At 40.4% G+C, this 23,663-nt stretch overlaps 1 protein-coding gene across 6 annotated transcripts; it reads right to left on the reverse strand.

Annotated features, from left to right (window-relative positions):
- Positions 1-474: 474 nt before the first annotated feature.
- Positions 475-22,978, reverse strand: SDHAF3 (succinate dehydrogenase complex assembly factor 3). 6 transcript variants are annotated; one of them, XR_014943048.1, is made up of 5 exons: positions 22,787-22,978; positions 15,761-15,874; positions 14,500-14,574; positions 13,933-14,007; positions 475-1,219 (listed from the first exon to the last, which is right to left on the reverse strand). XR_014943048.1 is itself a non-coding variant. In XM_085538604.1 (3 exons), exons 1-2 carry the CDS (start codon positions 22,946-22,948, stop codon positions 13,939-13,941), a joined length of 231 nt encoding a protein of 76 aa, XP_085394730.1. In that variant the 5' UTR covers positions 22,949-22,978; the 3' UTR covers positions 475-1,219; positions 13,933-13,938. The 6 variants fall into 6 exon arrangements, 3 of the variants coding, with proteins under 3 accessions (XP_085394730.1, XP_085394729.1, XP_015709134.1); XR_014943049.1 differs by lacking the exon at positions 13,933-14,007; XR_014943050.1 differs by lacking the exons at positions 14,500-14,574; positions 15,761-15,874 and adding an exon at positions 12,885-13,055 and having other exon boundaries at positions 1,082-1,219.
- Positions 22,979-23,663: the final 685 nt, after the last annotated feature.

Consider the following 23,663-nt stretch of genomic DNA (forward strand, 5'->3'; position numbering starts at 1 on the left):
TGTTATTCCCAAAGTGGAAAGAAATTGTGTTGTCTCGAACACTCCACGAGTAATAGACAGCAAAAGGGCCAGAAATAGAACAAAACTAATAATATAAAACTCAGTTTGGAATATGAAATGAAAGCTGTCTTTTTCACAGTAAGAGAGGTGTTACTTTCTTAGCAGATAAAGTAGGATTGTTTTTTTTTCAGTTGCAACAGAGTATTACAATAGGCAAGTATGGTCCTGATGAAGGCTGACCCAGTACCAAAAATCACTGATGTTTGTTACACTGCATTATGAAATGGATAACTTCAATAATTGAGGTGCTCATAAATTCTGCCCTACATATAATGAGTTGTATGGGACACAAAGCTTTTAAAGATTACTTGAACTCTAACTATTACAGAACAAAATAATGAATAGTTTTTTTAAAAGCTTATATGTGAATCACAACTGTGAAGCAAATAAAGAATTTCCTTCATACACCAATTATTTCTTCAAAATCAATTTAGTGATGAATTGCATCTTTTATTTTAAAGTACATTTCACAATGAAACTGAAGAAGAATTAACAACAGTAAGTTTCTAATACTGCCCATTTCTTTCAGTTGAAATGAGTGCACTTTGGCACCATACTTTTGTTCTTTGTCTATTGAACCCACATCAGTAAAAACAAACGTTAATGTACCTTCTCCATCACAGCAGAGTATGATGTTAAAATGGACAGAAGTTTTGCTCTGTGAGTCCTTAGATTAAAATTAAAACCTTCTATTTTTAAAACATCAAATTAACGTTACCAAATTCTTCAAGTCTCCACCTTCCATCAGGAAAACAAAAACATTGCAATTGACATAAAATTGTCACGATGATTCCATTTTACCAGTCATGATTGCATAAGGAGTGAGAGGTACCACCTTCAGAAAGGTTATGGCATCAGCAGCAGCCATCATTCCACAGAAATTACATTCTAGCCCAGTTGGAAAAGGAAGTTTCAAAATGCTTCTGTATGCATTAAAACAAATCTTCAAAATCTTTCAGCTTTTGTGTTCTGAGTCTTCAGAAATGGTGGTTTTTTGCTTAGGTTTGGTAGCCTCATCCATCAGCTCCTTCAGCTGCCCAATCTGTTCATCACGGAAGTCATTAAGCTTTTCTTCTGTGAGTTGGATTCCAAAGACAGTCTTTTTTCTAGAGCTCTGTTTGTCCTCATTAATTTGTTGCCATATCAGCTCTGCATAGTTCTAGGAAGAGAGAATAAAAAGGTCACAAAAATAATATGTGCAGGAATCAACTTCTTTTAATACCATTTTACTGTGCAATTGTGCTCTTACACAACCTATGAAAATGCACTAACAAAATGACAAAAAGAACATTTATTTCAGAAAGAACCACCTCAACGAACCACAGAAGACACAAAGACCAGAGGGTCTTCTGAACATGAGAACTTCTCTTGGCCGTGGTCCTTTAGGATGGGCTTAACTACATTTTCCCAAGCGAACCTCCCCACTGATCTCCCATAGGGAAGCACACACACCAGTCAGTGGGATCTTACCTGCTGCAGCAAGAGATATATGGCTACTGAAAGAAAACAGATAAAACAGATACACAGTGTATCTCAAATTGTTACTGATACAGAAAAGCCATCAGTGTTAAAACATCTCTGCCTTGGAAGCAGTGCTCTCAGCAAAGCACTCCATCATGTGCTGGTATGTAGTCCTGTCATTTAAGATCCAGCTTCTATGCAGAAAATGCACCACCTTCTAACTGCGCATGAACTGTAACGCGGTATTTCAGATGAAGTTTAGAAATAAGTTTAAAAACACAACAGGGGAGAGGGAGGAAGATTATGTCTGCTCTTTTAGGAATATACCACAAAATCTGGTGATCATAATCTGTTGCAGGCAACAAGAAGGAGCAGCATCTTTGTTTTTTCTATGCTTTCCTTAGAACTTACAGACAGAGTGAAAACACAGAGTGTAACTATTTATTGCCAATATTGCCTCCTCTAACAGCGGAGCCAAAACAAACCCCTGCTCAGCCTTCTCAAACAAGGAAAATCACTTCTTCCTTTCTTTTTTGTTTTACTATTTGCTAAAAGCTATATCTTCCAAATACAACAAACCTCCTCTGGCAACTGTGATCCAAACCTATGACAGCTTTTCCAAGGGCATCTTATTCCAGTTACAGTTCACACTCTACTCACAGTACGTGAGAGAGAAGACACAAAGCTGGAGACAAAGCAGCCTGCAGGCACAGCAGAGCCATGCTCAGAGTACATGAGGCAGCAGATGAGAGCAGGAGAGCAGCTGAGCCCAACCATCGGGCTGCCTCAATACTGCAGCTGAGATGAGTGACGTAGATTCTGTAGCTGTCTGCTACAGAAACCCATTAAGGAAAGGGTGTCAGCTTGTTGCTTACAAGACATCAAATGCAAAAATAGAAGCCCCAACTGCCCAAACAAAAGCTCTGCTCCCTGACAGCCAGAGGAACAGACTGCCATCCTGCCCAGTACATGCTGGCAGGCGTTCACCTGATATGCTGATATGAAATGCTGAACAAAATGTATGATTTAATTATAAGCTTAAATAAAAATTAAATTCCCATCTGCACTGGGAAGAATGGCAACCATGTTCTCTGTCTTCTTCAGAGTCCTCCTCAAAGGCAGGCTTAACATATAGAACATTACCTAGAGCCAATGCCTTCATCTCTTCCAAATGACCATCTTCACTTGCAGCCAAATTAATGACAACATTGACCAAACAACAACATCACTGGGCCAGGGCAGAGGCAGCTGCTCAGTGCCTTGTTCAACATCTCAGCCAGTGAGAAGTGGTATCAGATGATTTTAAACCCATTCCTCAGAGTGATATCAGTAAAAATAAGCCTGGCCTGGCAGGCCACCCACATCACTCATTGGAAGTTAACTCCAAATTGCAGCCTTTCACATTCTCGTTCTGTTGCAAAATGTTACACCTGCTGCCAGGGCTGTAGTGTGAAGAAACAATAATGTGAACGGACAGCACAGCAAGCAATGGCCTCAGCTTGGTTTACAGAGATGTTGGATCTATGTTTCTATACACATTCAGACACATTTCTGTAGCTGGCTTACTCTAATGTTTTAATTTTTTTCCCCCCCAAAAAATCTCACTTTGTTTTGCTTTACTTTCTGTTCAGCCAATTAAGCATCAGTTACAGATAAAATATTCAGCAAAGTAGTGTTTAAATGGGGGATACAGCTCATGAAATTCCAGAGCATTAGGACTGTAGCCAGATCTGGAGTCCTCAGCACAGGAGAGATGTGGACTTGTTGGAGTGTGTCAAGAGGAGGGCTACAGACACTCATGTCACTGGTGTAGCACTGCTCCTGCTGGGAGATACTACATCAGATTCCACATGTAGCCATGGACACCATCAACAACTCAGTGGCAGGAGACCAAACACTTACATTCAGAAGCTACAAGGCCCCTGCAGGAACATCATGTTGCATTTAAATAGAGCACTGGAAACAAGCTACCTTCATAAAACTATGGCTAAGCTATAAATTTAGTGCTTATATACAAGAAAAAAAAATAATGACAAGCTGATTTATGATAGAAGTCAACGTTTTTTCTTATGTTTTCTTGATCTAGCATCTCCTTCAATACCAGTGCCATAGTATAGAATCCATTAATAAAATGCCTAGTATTGAATAGAACAGGCAGAGCTGTGCAGAATTACAACAGCAAAGGTAAGCAAACAAACCTTCTTTATGTCCTGTGTCCACACAGTTTTGCTAGAGGTGCAGCTTAAATAAAATCATAATTCCCCCTGTATGCACATGCAAACCTCTACTGCTCAAATAAAGCAAAACATGAACTCCAGCTCTTGGGTAGTGCGAGGAGATGGAGCGGAATCCCAGCACTGCTCATGCAGGCGATGCCAGATTCATTCATCTGCCTCATGAATTACATTCCAGGAGAGCAATTTGGCTAAAAATACTTGGAGATCTACCTACCACCTTCAGAAAGCTTCTACAAGCCAGAAGATCTGCTGTTTCTTTCACATTTCAAATTTCAGACATTCTTGGTCTTTTAATAATAGAGAAGCTAAAGATAGAAAGTTACACTGAAGGCAGTGTGTTAAATATCTAAGTTTTATTCAGAGGTTTGCTGTGTACAGAAACGTGAACACTTATAAAACAGACCAGGTACCTTATAAGACCAAGTCCAAGACGAGCCCAAGAGCACGGAACAGCTGAGAACCCATCCCACCACTGAAGACATCTCATGCCCAAAGGAAGATGTAGGTTGAACAGTATCCTATCTTTTCTAATTAACAGACCAAACCGTATTTAATGAGGAGCTCTAACCACAAGCTGCATGAACAACAAATTCTACCACTTTCAATGGGATTTTGTAAAACTGATGAATGTTACATGTCTAAGAGAAACTAAACATGCAGACCTGGGCTGTGAGGGGTGACATGCTTCTTCTTCAACACATAATGTTGAACCCTAGAGATTCAGGATGGATGCTAAGCCAACCCAAACTTCAGGGCAGTGACCGTGGTTACACAGAGATGCACACACTGCACCCAGACTGAACTGGTACCACATGAGGTTGGTTTTCTTGGTTGCTTGCTCGTTTGCAGCTTGGAAGGAGAGAATGAAAAATTGTACAGCTAAAATGGAGCCAGGGAATGCAATTATGTACTACTTAGTAATCAGCACGGAGAATTATTATTTGATCAGGAAGGTACAAATGGAGTCCTTTTTTAACACAGTTTACTAATATTGTTAAACTGGAAGAAATGACATTTATTTAGAGAAATGTGAAAGAAGTTCAAGAACCAATTCAGCTTCGCTTACGGCTTAAATGATATGCTATTTTAATTTCCTTTTTCATATAAGACTTATGAGATTGCAACCTGAGGTAAGAGTGGAAAGTTTGTGGCTTGACCATCAAGGTAAACATACATCAATTACCCCATTAGAGTACATCAGAGTGATTTAGCTGTCATTTGTGGAAAAACAAGCTGTGATTAATCATTTCTTTCTAGATGTACAATACCAACGTAAGTTTTATGTATCAAAGCCAAAATTTAGCTCTCTAAAAGCATTTTGCATTGTCTGATAGCAGCTACGGCCTTTAAGATCATCTCCACTTACATTAATAAGCTTCAACTCAGGTCTTAAAGAGAAAACGAGCTCATTCAAGTAAAGAAGAACAGAATATTCAGCACACAAGGACCATGAGGATGAGCAAAGGGCTGGAGCATCTCTCCTATGAAGATCAGCTGAAGGAACTGGGCTTGTTCAGTCTGCAAAAGAGAAGCTGCATGGAAACCTCACTGCAGCCTTCCAATACTGAAAAAGAGTTTATAAACAGGAGGGAAATAAACATCTTACACAGTTAAATAGTGATCGCATGAGGGAGAATGGTTTTAAACTAAAGGAGGGGAGATTTAGATTAGATGCAATGGGGAAGTTTTTAACTGAGAGAATGGTGAGGTGCTGGAACTGGCTGCCCAGAGAGGCTGAGGATGCCTCCTCCCTGGAGGTGTTTAAGGACAGGCTGGATGGGGCCCTGGGCAATCTGATCTAGCACTTGATCTAGCAGCTGGCAGCCCTGCTTGTAACAGGCGGGGGCTGGAACTTGATGATGCTTGAGGTCCCTTCCAACCCAAGCCATTCTATTATTCTATGATTTTGTGAGACGCTGGATAGAAAAGCTCCTAAGAAGAAATAAATTCAATTCTGAAAAAAGATCAAACTGAAATGTAAATACAGCACAGAAAATGGAACAGGAGCAACGGACTGGAAGTAAGACCAAAGAGATGGTCAGAAAACTGAGTTCCAGTGGTTCACTGAGCTCCTATGATGCTCCTCTTCCTGTGGACAAGCTGCAAAATTCAAGCTGTAAATTCCCCTTAAAATAATCCATAAAAGAATGAAAGAGGAAGAAAAAGAAAAAAAAAAATCCAACAAAAACCTTCTCTGAAGCACATAGCAGTGTTTAGAAGGCTCTTTAAATTGGTACTAGACACAAAAATACTTGGAAGAGAAATACATGAAAGCCCCACTGTACTTAATAACATAAGAACCAAAGAACAGAAAACACACACACAATAAATCAGTCTAGCCCTTATCTGTAAGAATTATGATGAAATTATACTGTTACTATTGACAAACCCTAAGGCTGCTGTGATGGGACAAATAAGCAAAGGAAAAGAGAAGTCACACTTCTTTGAAGAACACCGTCCCACATTTCTATACAAATCCTACTAAATCCTCAGCAACGTGAAAGATGCTTATTTATCAGCCCAGGTTTGATTTCACACTTCACACAATGCATGGCAGCTCTCTCACTTGTCTCTACTTCTGGTATTTTGTTTGGCAACTCTTGTTCTACAGCCTCACGGAAGAGTCAAGGATTCCTCAAATGCTGTTCATTTAAAGCAGGGCAAGGGATAAGACCTGAAATGATAGCATCAGTACATTGTTTTTAGGAATGAAACTTGTTCAGTACATCAGTTATACTGCAATGTCTCTATTCAAATATTAAGCTAGAAAATCCTGGCAAAGTGTTTTACTGCAGCAAATTCCAAGACAAATATCAGCAATAAGAACAGATGTTTTAGGTTAAAGAAAACTACAGTCTGTTTTAGAACTATAATCACACAACTACAATTAAAGCACACAATAGAAACATCATCAGTTCTTCAGAAGACAAGCACCTTAAATTTGCTATTATTTCTTTGAAAAGTATTACTTCCAGATTTTCAAAAAAGACAATGATTTCATATCTAGGTATTTGCAAAAGCAAAATAAAGCCTGTTTCCAAGACAACCACATCAGTTTCCAGACTTCTAGCTGTAGAATGTTATATATCTTAATTGATTATACTACTGAAAGACCTTCAATGCACATTCTCTTCAATTTATGCCCAATGAAGCATAAGCATCCACATCCAAAAGAGACTTGGTATCCTTATTTTTCCATTACTCGTATTCCCATATGCTCATTAGAGCTAAAACTTTACACTAACAAAACAACAATAAAAAATCTCAAGTATAAACAAAAATTTCATCTGCAAATAGGCGTCTTGCATTGATTTCAATGACACCACAAATAATGTTTCTGCTGAGGGTGCACTGAATTTTTCACTGCAATGGACCTGCAGAAGAATAATGTGATTGAATGAATTAGATAAAACCTCATGGGCAATATTTAATAAGCAAACCAGAAGGTTATTAGCATAAAAGTCAGATCTGTCCCTCAGGGTGGACAGAAGCATCCCCAGTTTCTGCTGAACATATTTTATACTCCCCGTTCCAAAGCAAATTTGGCAGCAGAATATCATAGAATTGTGAATCGTTAAGGCTGGAAAAGACAACTAAGATCATCTTGTCCAAACTCAACCCATTGCCACCATGTTCACTGACCATGGCCCTCAGTGCTACATCCATATATTTCTTCAAAACCTCCAAGGACAGTGACTCCACCATCTCCCTCTACTAACAGTCTGAAATGTACACCCTGCAGTGGTATTTAGGGCAGACAAGCAATGGGTCATTGAAGATTATTGACCAACCTCTCCACCAGAACGGCACACACACATTGCAAGGTATGTTCTTCATACAGCACAATGAAGGTGACTAGCTGCCAATAGAAGAAAGCCTAGATACGGGGGGACTCCTATGAAACACTGTTGAATTCTTATAGGGGAGTTACTTAAGAAAGAAAGGCAGCCAGTCTAGAAATTTTTAAGTCCTACTCTGGAGAGTTAACCAAAATCATCCAGTTAAAATGCAGTCCTTGTTGTTTTTAAATAGCAGCAATACATCATTTCTATGAAAATAAATGCATGCTGATAAAATATTTCCCTTAAAGCAAGTGACAACATACTGGTTTGGATCTGTAAAATCGCACTGCAGTAAAGATAATTTATTCACACTACTAATGTGTACTTGTTAAAAGGCAAAACGATTAACCCACTAGTCTCTGTGCTACATTCTGGGCAAGTTCTTTTCAAGTTCTTGCTGCTGAGCACCAAAGGATGCTAGATGATGTTAACATTTTAGATAAGAAATACACTTTGTACATGTATAAACTTACTTGCATTAAATAAACTGTTTAAAAAACTTCTATACTCTCTAAGTAATAGAATAAATCACAGTACTTCCTTCCTTTTCATCTTACAGCTCTCAAAATTATAATGGAAGGTCCTCTGCTCTGCTTTATTTTCCTAAATTATGGTAATATAACAAGCACGCAGCCAGAAAGTCTTCTGATATAACAGTGCAGACAAAAAGGTCAGAGAAATTAAGTTGCCTTTCTAAACATAACCCTAATGTTGTGCTGGGATTTTTTGTTCCTGTTTGGTTTTTTTTCCCCTGTTTCTGGAGGTTGAGAAACTTGGAAGAGTACAAATCCAGCATGGTATTTAATTTGTGGTCTGTGGATTTCAGTACAAGCCCTGAACTATTTCAGAAATAGCCAGAATTTTTCAGTGAAGAAAGCAAATGCATTGTTAGTATATTTAAGAGCTGCTGTAAAAGAGGACGCATCTCTAATATGTCAAAACCTCCAGATTTGGGGAATAAAAAAAAACTACGTCATTATCTGCAAACCACTCTATCTTTCCATGCAAAGAGGATTTTTAAAGCATCTTTCACATTACAGCAAGTAAGGGCTGAGCTGTCACAGAAGAGCAAAAGATCGGAAAGATGAAGTGCAAAAGGAGCAAGAAAATTTCACTGATTATAGAACCACAGAATACCCTGAGTTGGAAGAGACATACAGGGATCACTGAGTCCAACTCCTGAGCTGATGAACAGGTTTCCAAATTCAAGAAAGTACCTGAAGAGAGAACTAATTTGAAAGCACTTCTGAAGAACTCCATAACACATTTTCTACTGCTCTTGGGGAAATCAAATATATTTGATTCAAATTCAAGTCTGAGCACATTCTTCTATGATCTCTGTACAACACATGCTTCAAAATGAACTCATCTAAATCCTGTTTTATTGCTTCTTTTTTGTTTCTGCCCATGTACAAGGTTTTCCTAACATGAGAGGTGGCTTCCTTTGAATTATTAAATGAGACAAAAAACAAGGTACAAAAATCAAGTAAGTCAGACAGGGTTGTATTTACTTTGAGATGAATGAATGTTCAGCCAAGAAAACATTAAGCTTTCAGAACAATAATTGACTGCCTGCTTACTCCGAAAAAATGTTCAGGCACTTGGTATTGCTGAACTGGAACGTAAGTTAATTTGCTTTACAATTTCAGAGATCTTTAAAAATAAGTGATAACATCAAGGCAACATTTCACAAAAGCAAATACACCATGCTGAGATTGCTCAGACTGGCTTAGATCTGCTCTGTGCCTGCCAGCCTCACAGGTGCTACCACAGCCGAGTGCTGTGTTGTTCAGCTTTAGGTAAGGTATTGACATTTGGAGCAGGAGCAGCTTCGTTCTATGGATGACAGCAGAAATGGAAAGTGCAGTACATCAGTTCTATCCATGCATTGAAATTCCTGACATAAAGTACCCCTACTCTGAGTTAAGTGGTACCATTTGATCATTTTGGTATGGTGCACCTGCAGCTGTTCAAAGGCTCTCTCCTCATTAATACAAAGATATTTTTTCATTAGTGTGAATAACAAACTGCTGCATTTTTTAATTCGTGCCTTATTGGGAAACATGCCATTCTCTTACTACATACAATGACCTGGAAGAAAGGAGTTTTCAAACTGACTACATATCAAATTCTAGAAAAATCTCTATGTGCCATCCACTGGGAATGTGAATAAACCTTGCTCAAGGTTTCTACCATTCAGACAGTATTTCAACTACTGGGATACATCAATTTGTGTTTCAAGACTTCTCAACACCAAGGAATTTTCTCAGCTCATATTATCATGGCTTTACAAGGACTCTGAAGTTGCTTAAAGCAACACAATGCTGTTTTAACCATAAAAACTCTAAGTATTTTTGAGCTGCCTACACATCAACGACTTTCACTTCCTAATCAAGAAAACAACGTTAAAGATATTGTGCAAATTTGCTCACAAGTAGGCAGTTCCATCATAATCACAATGACTTCTTGGCTCACTCTCCACTCCATACAATGGCCTTTAGAGACACCTATTAAATTTAAACTCCCAGCTAAGTGGCTGCTTTTTAGGCACATAATTTACCATAGAGTTAGACCAAGACAGCTAACAGGGAAAACTCTCAATTTACTTGAAGACACCAGCAAATAATCTTAAATAACATTTGCATCATCTGCATCACAGAGATGCTTGCCCTTGAAACATACCGATGGTAACTTAGGGGGTTTTAATTAGTAGTATTTTAATAGATCTAGTCTAAAAGGTCTAGTGATTTTGTATGTGTTATTCAGTTAAATATGATTTATGATACAGAAAGTAAGCTATATTATTAGAAGTAAGCTATATTAACCCTTTAAGGCTAATATACAGCTTTGCATGCATATCCTTGTGAATCCTTTTTTCTTCTTCCCCACAGAAAAGCAATGGGATCATCTGCATTCTACTGCATTCATTTATGAGAAAAATCCAAATTACATTCACTACAGGAGTGATTTTAAAAACAACAGCTTTGCAAAAATAGAAATCTCTTTGCAGCAGGCAGCACAGTGTTTTATTGTATTTGGTGGGTGTAGAATCGCCCTGGGAAAGTCCTGCCAATGGTGCTGCCAAAACTATCACATCTATCTGAAATATCATTAGGACCCCATCTCCCCTCCACAACACTGCCTACAAAGAACCTATTCACAAATGAAAACAAAGAGTAAAGCGAAGTTATCAAGGAAGAAGGAAACCTTTGGTGAGTAACCTAGTTAACATGTGCCTCTGATGGATGTATGGCTGCACCAAAGTCCCTAATCAGCAAATGGGATGGCTAAATAGCACAAGGGGTCATGAGAAGTCATCTGGCACAACTGAATGAGAACATCCAAAGGTGAAAAGAAAACATGAAGCCAAATTAATTCAAAGGGTTCATTTGTGCTATTATTTACAACTAAAAACATTAATACTCTTGCGTGCTTTCTGCTAGCCTACTAAATAAATTCAGATGATTCCAGTTTAGTTAATGCATCCTAAAACTGTAATAGTGCCAACCAACTGGAACTAAGTCATCGATATTCACGGTACTGATTTTCAAACAAGAAGTCTATACAAACATAGATGCTTAATTTAATCCTATCTTTATCTGTTGCTGTGCATTAGAAGTGTGCATTTGTGCAAATAAGTGCCCAAACAAAACACGAAAAAATAACATAACTTAAGAATGGAGACAGCACCCACATCCACTATAACCCTGCTTTCCAAGTCCTTGCCCACTGCCATAAAGGTTCTTCCAGCAGCTGCACTCCACACTGCTTAGCACATTAACCCACGTTTCAGCCACATGTGAAATTTATATGACTGATGTTGGCTCCTTAACACAAAATCTCACAAATTAAACTAAAGCGTATTAAACACTGTCGAAAGATGCAGCCAACATCACGTCTACGCAGTTACATTACATACAAACTAAACAAATAACTGAGTGAAACCAAGCAGTGTGATTTTCAGCTCTTTGGGCTGTTATTCTTGGATGGCAAACAAGCAACGGGCTGTACCACAGGGGAGGCTGACATGTATCTCCAGAGTTCACGCTTGTACTTCAGTACCAGCCCATTGTGAATGCAGATTTAAATTACAGCTTTCTGGCTTTTATCACTGTCATTAATTTTGCTTAAACTCCAGAAGCTCTGGGAATTTTCCCAGTTAACACTGGAAAACTGTAAGTAAAATCTTTTCTCAGAAATCAGAAGGATAGGGCTAATATTATTATGGTTTGGATGTCAAAAGATCAAGTGTTATACACATCTTTCAATGATCTCACTCGGGCCCTCTAGTCCAAGCAGCCTTGGCTGGATCTCACTTGGAGTAGTTTGGGTTATCTATTTAAACAGAATGTGTAAGCCGAGAGTCCGACAGAGGCAACAAAGTATCAAATCAACATTTACATGGAATCAAGCACACCTTCAATAACCTCTGAAAGTGTGATGGGATTCTATCTACCAAGCAAAAATGAAACAGGAAGAAAACTAGCAAGCATTTAACAGATGCCTTCCCTACCTCTCCACATCATGGCTCTCCTACTCCTCCAATAACTCACCACAATGGCTGACAAAAAGCTCACTGGTATGCTTTGCTGCCAACAACCAATTGAATTTAAGAGGTCAAGCAAAAAACTGGATATCATATTCTGACAGACACCTTCTCACAAATTCTACACATTAAAACAAATGCAAACGATGTTAAATAAAGTGACTACATAGAGTAAGGCATGAAATTTCAGCACAAAGCAGAACAAAGCAACGTGCTGGTACCGTGGCCTAAAGCTGACCTATGCTTTCCACATGATGCTTGAGGTGAAGCAAGACTTGAGGTGTCCTCATGGCTCCAGTGAGGACTCCCTGCATGCTCTCACAGCAGCAGATGCCTGGGACTGGAAAGCAGAGAGCTGCTGTGCATAGGAATTTCACCTCTGTGTGCACCCAATATGTAGATAAGCCATGTTCAGGGACAGGGATACACTGGTTCCTTTAATCAGACCAACAACACACGCTAGAAAAATGATTAGTGATCTAGATAACAAGATGAGAACTTAGAATGACTGGCACAGGAAAACAAAATAAAGAACAAAATGCAATACAGTATGCTGAAAACATGCATATATTTTGGAAGGAGAAAGCATTTAGCTAATAAACATGTCAGGGAATTGCCTAAAGAGGAAGGACAGAAGAAAAACAATTACACTCAACTGTTCGATCACAAGACAATGAGTAAAACACTTTGAAGAACTCCAAGAACTGTTCAGCTCCAGGAAAAATAGAAGACTCTTACCATGTCAGTGTCTGTCAGAAACGTACTTATGCACCAACAGATATTAAGTTTCTCAAATGTGGTGAGGATTTTTTCACTTCAGTACAGCAGTGGCTAGTGCAGGGTGTTTATGTCACATTAGTTTGCTGTAGCAGGTTTGACTCATCTACGGATCCAGCTGGGAGAAGTAATCTGAGTAATGTGAGGGAGGTAGGAGCAGATTACGAGAGATATCTCTATGGAGAGATACAACACGTTTCTCAAACAGAGAAAAACCAACAGCGGGCTTCGGAAAAGCAAATTTCAGCACTATCAGGGGTCAGCAGGTAGAATGCCAGGAAACACAAAGAGGGATAAAAGAATGGTGTGCACCTCCTTTTGTCTGATCAGAGGGTCACCACCAAACATGGCAAACTATCTGGGTAGGTACCAGCTTTTGCTGCTGGAGTAGCAAACTACTCTGATGCAAATCAAAACCAGAAAACATCACTAAATATGGTTATGGCCCCACCAGGTAGAAAATACAGTGTAATTTTTGAATTAAAAAGACTTTTCAACATTTTCAGCAATATTTTAATGTATTCTTAGTTTTCAGTAAATAACAAGAGTTCAAGCTATGAAAAATTAACCGATTTATATGAGGAAATTCAAAATCCTACTTGTTTGTAGAAGATAAACGTGACTTATAAATTTAGGTATTTGCTGCCACCATGTGTGTACTTCAAAAACTGCAGTCTTATGAAGCATAATCTTCTGATGTATCCCGAAGTCTAAAATCAGCTATCAAACTACACGTGAGGGCACTACAGACAGAAGTCAGAAGGTGACAAGGCCTGAAAGATTGCTAATATAGTACGAATTCTTCCATCAAGAGAAACTACACAGATGGTACTACCATGCCTCAAACAGCACACAAAAATCAAGTCAATTATATAGCCCATACATCTTCCACTGTGCAACTGAAAATGCTTGATTATGAGCCAAGTGGCATTTGGTGGTCTACAGAAAACAAACTACTTGCTCTGATTCATTATATACAGATTTTAATACCAACAATGCTATTCAGTACCTTCAGTCATGACAGCTCCAAAGAAGCAACGGTCATGGGGAGTTGTATTGTTCCCACCCTTTCATCATGCTTCTTCTGGTTCAGATTCAGAAAAGAAAATAGTAAAAAGAATGAAGAAAAAAAGATAATATTGCAGTGAGCTCATCACCTGTTAATTTCCTCTAAATTGTGGAGAATAATAATTCAGGAAAGAAAAAAAGCATAAAATTAGTGTATCAAATTTGTATCATTCAGGGAATCACATGGAACAAGGGAACGTGCATCTACTTTGGGAACTGGTTTTAAACTAAGAGAGGGGATATTTATTATTGGATACAAGGAAAATGTTTTTTAAGATAAAGGAAGTGAGGCACTGACAGATGTTGCCCAGAGAGGTGGTGGATGCCTCAGCCCTGGAGACAGTGGAGGTCTGGCTGGGGCTCACTCTAAGCAACGTGATCTAGTTGTAGGTGTCCCCATTCATTGCAGGGGAGTTGGACCAGATGATCTTTAAGGACCCCTTCCAACTCAAATGATTCTATGATTCTACTGCACTAGCCATTCTTGAAAGATGGGTACAAGATCAACCTGGAGGTTTAGCCTGGTAAGGTAAAAAGTGCATCATCCCATCTTCTGTCTTTGTTCTGTCTCTCACTAGTGTCTCTGCAAGAAGAAATGAGCATACTATCAGCACTCAAGCTCCCCACAAGTCACTAAGCTTAAATATAAAATTCATTAAAGCCTGTTTGTAGCATTGCTTGTAAATTACTCCTAGTATAATGAACAGTTCATTTTAAAAATCTCATTGATGTTAACTTCTGGAAATGACCTTTAAAAGTCAATAAATTCAAACGTTGTCAGACTCTAAGATTAAATAAATGTTTCATATCATATCCTTCAAAAATAAATAAATAAATTAGATTTTAATTAGCAGCTTCCAGACACAGAAATAAAAATGTTTTGCCAGAAATTTGCTGCTCAGTGTATTCCAGGCGTGAGTTGCAGTATGAATAGTAGGATATCAGTTAGAAGAGGCGTAGTACATACAATCAGATTCCATTTCCATTCACAGAATAATATCAATGTTGTGTCTGCACACAAACAGAACAGAAAAGCATATCCATACAGTACACGCAATTACAGCACTCATAATATTCCTGCGGTAATTACAAAATATAGTACTTGACAACACTTGTGGAAAGTTGGCAGTGTTTATACAATGTTGACAGTGGAAATGCATTGAAAACATAGTAACAGCTACCACGCTTATAAACCCTACAATCTGTCGGTATTCAAACAAGTGCCAAACAAACACTAGAAGGAAGGTATCAATTAAACATAAACAACCAGAAATTCTTATACATTTACAGATGCAGTTTAAACCTGGTTTGTCTGTTTGACCTGCTGCACTGTCTTAAAACACAAGTCCAAAAGACTGGTGAATATATTATCGAGGTATTTTCTCCATCTGCAACCTTAACCTGGCAATGGTTTCTAGACCTGTATCAAATTAAACCTTTTAAAATGCCTGTCACGGAACATTAATAAAGCAGAATCAGATTAATTTGCAGCAATTAAATAAACTGCTAGAGTCAAAGAGTACTATCTGAACGCATACCATTAATATAACTGATCCCTGATTATTATAACCCCAATATAAAAAAATCTGGAGGCTCTCAGAGTTACGTGCTGTTAAGCACATAATTTACATCCTTAGGCTTTTTATTTCCTAAGTTCCAACCACATACACAAGTATTACAATGCTCCGCATACCACAGTCATGTACATGCTGTGCTTCCCTTGGCTTAGACAGAATTTTATATCGCCACTAGATGGAAACCTGAATTACCTTTTAAAATCACAGTTCTGCAAACATCCCATTCCTGTGTGTGCTGCTACAGCGTCTGACATTTCTTGCCATGTTCTTATTAAGACATCTTGTCACAAGCTGGCTGCTGCAAAGCTGGAATCATCAAAAAAGTTTCCACGAGCAGTCAGCCACAGAGCTCCCTCTGATGCATATGAATCTACGAGCACTAACATAAACATCCTTGCTCATCTCCTGAGCAAGTGCCATTGAATGCAAGGAGTGAAGTGTTATGCATGTTAGAGATTCAACCTGCTTATACAGCAATCTCAGCTTCTCTATCAAAATTATAATGAATAAAACCTGCCGTACAGTTCAGGCTTAATTAATCCCACACAAAATATCAAAGGCACTGCAACTACCTTCTGAATGTATACAATGGCCAAACTATCTAAAATTTACAAAATTTGCACACCATGTATTTATATAAAGTTCTACCACTTCAGTGGCATTTACTCCACAATTTACAATAACGTGAGGTAACTGGCAGCCATGGCCATCTGCTGTGTCCCCAGTAATTCACACAGTGCTTCTTGCAGTGTCAAAACAGCTGCAAATAAAAACTGCTTCTAGCAGACTGACGCAGCTATCAGGACAGCCATTGCTCTAGCTACGTGCACAGACACAACAACACATATCATCATAGAACTATAGAATGGTTTGAATTGAAAGAGACCTTAATGATCGCCTAGTTCCAACATCCTGCTGTAGACAGGGATGCCAGTCACCAGCTCAGGCTGCCCAGAGCCCCATCCAACCTGGACTTGAACACATCTAGGGATGGGGCATCCACAGCTTCTCTGGGCAGCCTGTGCCAGTGCTACACTATCTTCTGAGTGAAGAATTTCTTCCTAACATCTAATCTAAATCCCTCTTCTTCTAGTTTAAAGCTGCCCTCCCTTGTCCTCTTATTATCAGACTGTGTAAAAAGTCAGTCTTCCTCCTGTTTATAAGCTCTCTTTAAGTTCTAGAAAGCCACAATGAGGTTTCTCTGGAGCCTTCTCTTATCCAGGCTAAACAAGCCCAGTTCCCTCAGCCTTTCTTCACAGGAGAGGTGTTCCAGCCCTGTGATAATTTCTGTGGCCCTCTCTGGATCCACTCCAACATCTATGCTATGTACACTAGGCCTGAACGCAGAACTCCAGATGGGGCCTTGCAAGGGCAGAGCAGAGGTGAACAATCACCTCCCTCTCCCTGCTGGCCACTCCTCCTTTGATGCAGCCCAGGATAATGTTGGCCTTCCAGGCTGCAATTGCACACTGCTGGCTCATGCCCAGCTTTTCATCCACCAGAACCCTTCAATTCCTTCTCAGCAGGGCTGCTCTCAATGAGTTCTTCTCCCTGAATCCATAATCGTACCTGAGATTGTCTCAACCTAAGCACAAAACCTTGAATTTGCCCTTGTTGAACCTCATTCAGATCACCTTGGCCCACTTCTAAAGCTTGTTCACATCCCTCTGGATGGCATCCCTTCCTTCTGCCGGATTAACTGCACCACTCAGCTTCCTATCATCAGCAAACTTGTTGAGGGTGCACTTAAACCCACTATCTACGCCACTGATAAAGATGTTGAAGAGCACCAGTCCCAAGACTGACCCCTGAGGGACACCACTAGCGAACTGCCTTCACCTGGACATGGAGACCTTGACAACAACCCTCTGGCTATGATCATATAACCAATTCCTTATCCAGTGAGTAGTCCACTCTTCAAATCCATATCTTTCCAATTGAGAGATAAGGATTTGGTGTGGGACCATATCAAAACCTTGCACAAGTCCAGGTAGATGACATCACTTGCTCTTTCTTTGCCCACCAATGCTGTCAGTTTGTCCAGGAAGGCCACCAGAGTGGTCAGGCAAGATCTGCCCTTGATGAAGCCAATCTGGCTGTCTCTGATCATCTCCTCATCGTGTATGTGCCTTAACTAAGCCACCAGGAAGATCTGTTCCATGCTCCTCCCAGCCATAGATGTCACATCTATGTGACATCTCAGGCTCACCAGCCTGTAGTGCCCCAGGTTTTCCTTTCTCCATTTCTTAAAAATGGGAGCCATGTTTCCCTTTTTCCAGTCACTGGGGATTCCACTCAACAGCTATAAGTTTCACAAATATGATGAAGAGTGGCTTGGCAACCACATCTGCCAGTTCCTTCATGCATGTTATCTGGTTGCATGGCTGGCATGGTAACATGATAGAAGCATTAAGGATACCAGTGTCGAAGCTTATGAATTTGGAAAATACAGTAAAGGTCTGCAACAAAATCTCAGTTTTGCCTTTAAGTTTTACTTTCCACTAAGTCCAGACCACATTATTACTAAAACAGGAAAGAAGAAAAAAAAAAAAAAAAAAAAAAAGGTATATTTCCATACAAGTTAAACCAAGTGACTTAATTAAATGGAGCACCACACCAGCCCAGAGCCAGAAACACACAAGGAACTGCTGGCGTCAGAGTAGGCAAAGGAATCTGATGGAGAAAACACTGTTCTCTAGCTGACAAGTACTCAGCGCCCATTCCCATGAGGTGCAGACCCCACACATGCCAGGCCACTCCTCTGCATCAGAAATCCCCCAGGCTGTTGGAGCCTTAGCAGAAGAGAAGCAGGCTCCCAATCCTGCTTCTAATCCTATACTTGAAGGAGCACTAGAAGGATGGGAGTAAAGCCAAGGAATTTCATTACCAAGAAGTGCTGTTATAGGGATCCATTTTGGTTCTTCAGTTATTTGGTTTTCTTGGGTTTTTTTGTTGCTTTTTGGCTGTTTTCCTTTTGTTTGTTTGTTTCGTCAGAGGGATCTTCGCACATAAAAGCTGGTTCAGGGATCTCACCAAACCCTGGGAGCCCCAAGAAAAAGCTGCCATCTTACACAGGCAGACTTCAGATCTGGCTCCAGAACAGATCAACCCCACGTGCAAGGTCAGGGCAGCAGGATGATTCCCTGCATCTGGCCATATTCAAATCCCACAGTGCTCCTTCATTTATCAGCCATAACCATTCAGCTTTCAGAAAAGTGAGAAATTCCTTCCCGCTTCTTGAGAGATATCAAAGAAAATAAAGGAAACCGTCTCCAGTTCAGTGCTTACAAATTAAGACTCGGTGGCTACCCTAAGTCGCAGCTAAATACACAAGTCTCAATAGGAATTTACTCTTAATAAGAAGGTTTTCACCCAGATAGTCATAAAAAAACACTATAAGTGAATTCCAACGTATCCGGTAATGTTACAATGAAATATTACTCTTAAATCCTATTTCCCAGTTTTCATTAAAGTCATAAAATGGCAAAAACCTTCAAGTCATATTTCACTTCCCAAAAAATGTACTTCCTTGTCAGGCAAAGAGAAGACCACTTCTATAATGTACTTTACAGAAACTTAAAGCATAATACAGAAAGTTAGCAGCAGTTTCAGACTAAGGCAACCCATATGTTCCAATCCTCTCACAGTCTGATTCTAGTGCTGGCAACAGCTTCCTTGTCTGCCCAGTCAATTTGTTTGGACATTTGCTCTTCAAACACTCATTTCAACTTCTCAATGTGCTTTTGAATGCCAGAAGCTTAAAAATAAATCAAGAAGGGGGAAGGAAGATGATTTTAGCAAAAAGAAATAAGAAGCAAAACATTTGTTATACCCAGTCACCAGCAGAAAGAGATGCATCGTGACAGCTGTGTCCTGAGAGATATTATGGGTCCAAGCCACAAATCATTCCAGGAAATCAAACACTGCAAGTGCCAGGCAAAACTGAAAACAAATTTGATGAATGACAATTACTTGTATCATTTCTGATATCACGTTAACTAGAAAAATTAGCCATTCTTGAGAGGTTAAGTGACCAGTTCCCCAGACAGAGAGATACAGTTCCATCTTAATTTTGCCAATATAATGCCCAGCCATATTAACAGCAATGAAAAATAGTCACCTTTCTTCTGAGTGAACAACGGCAGATGCCAGCTCCCCAGTCAGTCTCAGTTAATTTGAAAGCTTATAAAAAGGCTTTCTGAGTGAAAAGAGGCCAAAGCATTTTGAAGGCAATTTATTCTATCTCTCTGATGTGAGAAAATGTCACGTAATTCCGCAGAACGATTCTGCTCATCTCAAGATAGTCCAGACCTTCCACTCCACAAGGTAAATGGGCACAAGGTAAGTATGAAATTACCTATTTCAAAATTAAAAGAAGAATTTCTTACATGATGTAAAGCAAACAAATACTTGAATTACTTAGTTGAATATTCTACATTATATCAGTTGTAATCTCAAATGAAGCAATAAATATCACCTTAATATTACCTATTCTTATGTAAGCATTCTCATCAGCTACCATACAATTTAGAAGACTGTTGAACTAATTCACTTACCATATCTGTCAGCATTAATTCAATAGCATTCCAAGGTAATAATCACTATCAATCTAATTATATCAGCCACCTCCTGTAAATGAGTACCAATTATTTTAATTAAAATATTAAATATTTAGAAAATAGGAAGGAGCATATATTAATAATTGATATACTTAATTTGAATCTACCTGAACAGCCATAATTCCTGAACAACAAAGCTTGCTTTCTTTGCAGCTCCCTTTAATATGTCCCAGTGGGTTTCAAGAAGCAAAGCATTAACCCAACAGAAATGATAGGAAAAACACGATTTTCCTATTTTGTAAACTCAAACAAGTCAGTCTGGATTTGTCATAAAATGGTATTTTCTACCAACACAAATTGTGATAGAACAATAAATCTCCCCCTTTCACTATAAGCCAAACAAGGAGTTCCTTTCCTATCTCCGTTAATGTTAAGTGATACTGCAGCAATATGAGGGCAGTACAGGAATTCTTCCAGAATCATCCATATACTGAGACGACGCTATTTGGTGGTCTTTTCAACACTTATTTCAATTTCTGTTTAAACTTAATCTAAGAAATCTCTCTTCAACGTTCTACTTGTGCTCCTGTGCACTGTAAGTATGTTCAAAATGGCTGCACCCATTTGAGGATTAGAAGGCCCGTCCTGGTTCTTCACTGAGATTTGGGTTCTTCCTCACTGCAGTGTAACAGAACCTAATATTAAAGAACTACAGCAATTTTAAAGGCCATGCACCATGAAAATAAGCTTCCTTTTAATGGCTCTTGGATTAAGCATCTTGTTCTTGCCTAATCCATGTCTTCTACAAAGTACCTCAGCTACCTGGTTCAGACCTTCAGGGGCCGCAAACCACAGCATGCTGTGAGAGGCACAGTCCCAAAGGCCAGAAATGTGAAGGTCTGACTTAGAAATTCCACCCTTGAAACAGATAAAAATCTGGGGGAGAAAAACCCAGAAAGAAACAAAAGATTAAAGGAAAGATGAGAAGAGCCACATTAACCACTTGCTAATACATCCCAGCATCTTGTTAGAAGAAAGGTGTATTTGCAAAGTTCTTACTGCTCACTCACTCAAAACAGTTATTAAATTAGTTTCATTTCTTTGAATGTATCATAACTAGCAGCAATGCCAGGTTTCAAAACTCACATTCTGTTCCTTGTAATTTCATTTTTGCCACTTTTCTCTGTAATCTACTTCTAAAACATTCTTAAACTGAGAAAGGTGTTCACTATTTGTTCACTGCACAGAAATGACTAAAAATATCTCAGTGTAAACACTGTTTTCCTTTAAATATATATATATATAAGGAAGATTTCACCACTAAAAACATTAAGTCCTAGAGTCTTTTGAGTTGGAAGGGATCCTTAAAGGTCACCTAGTCCGACTCCCCTGAAATGAACAGGGAAACCTAAAGCTCGACCAGAGCCCCATCCAGCCTGACCTGGACTGTCTCTAAGGACGGGGCATCCACCACCTCTCTGGGCAACTTGTTCCAGTGCCTCACCACCCTTACTGTGAAAAAAACTTATTCTTACATCCAATCTAATTTTCCCCTCTTTTAGTTTGAAACCATCTCCCCTTGACCTATCACAACAGACCTTGCTAAAGAGCCTTCCTTCTTATATTCCCTTTAGATACTGAAAGCTCACTCAGACCTCCCCAGAGCCTTCTGTTCTCCAGGCTGAACAGCCCCAGCTCCCTCAGCATATCCATATAGGAGAGGTGTTCCCTCCCTTGGACCATTTCTGTGGCCATCCTTGGGATGCACTCCAACAGGTCAGTGTCTCTCCCGTACTCAGGACTCAACATCTGGATGCAGCACTCCAGGTGAGGTGTCACAGCTCAGAGCAGAGGGGCAGTACCACCTCCCTTGCCTTGCTGGCCATGCTTCTTTTAACAGCCTAGGATATGGTTGGCTTTCTGGACTGCAAGGGCACACTGCTGGTTCACATAGGTATGTCTCTCATCATCATCTGGGTGCTCTAACTGAAAGCTCTTTTCCTTCATGAACTATCTGTATCATTTCCCTGTACTGTGGACTTTCTTAGGGCTTACTGATCTGTCAGTACCTGACTGAACCCAGCCACCTCAAGAGTCCCTTCTCTCTGGTGCTTGTGAAACGTCACAGAATACCCCAAGTTGGAAGGGATCCATTCAGTATCACTGAGTCCAGGTCCTGGTTCCACACAGGAGCATCCAAAATCCAAACTCTGTGCCTGAGAGCTTTGCCCAACCACTGTTTCAAGTCCATCAGGTTTGCTGCCTTAGGAACTGTTCCACAGAGGCAACAATACCACTCAAAAATGAAATACAAGTTCATGTGGAAGCTATTTACACATGTATACGCAGTTAATTGTAATTACACAACTAGCTACACGTGTAGCTATATATATATACATATTTATGCAACATATATGCAAATGACACCCCATAATTTCGCATCTGTTTTACACGCATAGATAACTAATGATATAATTGTTACACTTTGGTGTGCGCACAGTTGTGGTCACACGCCTACAAGGCAACAACAGACCCCAGCACTGCTCCGGCCCCGGGCTACCAGCGGGGTGCTCAGGACGGCCCGACCCGCCGCAGCCTCCCCCGCCACCCGCGGGGCCGGGCCGTGCAGCCTCTGAACGCCGCTTCACCGGGCACTTGCCTCCCATTCCCGCAGGAAGCGCTGTGCCTCGGCGGGCCCCGCGGCCTTGTGCTTCCTGAACTCCTCCTTGACGTAGCGGTCGCCCAGCTCCCGCAGGGCGGGCGGCAGCGCCCGATGCAGCAGCAGGATCCGCCGGTAGAGGCCCCGCGCGCCGCCCGGCATGGCGGCCCTGACGGAGCCGGCAGGCGGAGCACCGGGGCCGAGCTCCGCCCTCGACGGAAGGGGGGCGGTGGGGGTGGTGTTCAAAGCGTCCCTGCAACCTCTGGACAAACTCTGTTGCCTTTCCCTGCACTCACTCCAGGGCCTCCATGGCTTCTTTTGTAGTGAGAGGTCTTTTTCACTAGGAGAGTGGTTAGGCCCTGGAACAGGCTGCCCAGGGAGGTTGTGGGTGCCCCGTCCTTGGAGGTGTTCAAGACCAGGTTGGACAGGGCCCTGGGCAACCTGATCTAGTAAAGGTGTATGTTTGGTGGCCCTGCCAGGCAGGGGGGTTGGAACTACATGATCCCTGAGGTCCCTTCCAACCCGGGTCATTCTGTGATTCTGTGAGGCTCAAAAGTGAACACAGTACTCAAGGTGCAGCCCCACCAGTGCTGAGTACAGAGGGGCAGTCACCACTCAACTCCTGACTACACTATTTCTGATACTACCAGAGGAAATAACTCATTTTACACCTGGGCAGAATATGGAGCAAATGAATTAGGTTGCTAAAACCAATGTTTCTCAGCTTCAGTTTTGTTTATCTTTATTTTGAAGCCTGGGTCCTGCCTTCCTGGGTCTGCCAGGGCCTTGTGCCACCCCATCACTATTGCCAAGCTCCCATTTTCTGCTCCCTCACACAGACAGCTCTGCAGCTTGCGGTGAAGTTTTCTCAGCTGTT

Source organism: Coturnix japonica, chromosome 2, assembly GCF_054131305.1.
Source record: "Coturnix japonica strain WE chromosome 2, WE-NBRP24, whole genome shotgun sequence".
Classification (NCBI taxonomy): domain Eukaryota; kingdom Metazoa; phylum Chordata; class Aves; order Galliformes; family Phasianidae; genus Coturnix; species Coturnix japonica.

Coding starts and splice junctions, on each gene's coding strand:
- SDHAF3 (XM_015853648.3), bottom strand. CDS start 22,948: ATGCCGGGCGGCGCGCGGGGCCTCTACCGGCGGATCCTGCTGCTGCAT. Junction 1,220..22,786: donor GCTTCCTGCGGGAATGGGAG/GCAAGTGCCCGG, acceptor CTCTCTTCCTAG/AACTATGCAGAGCTGATATG.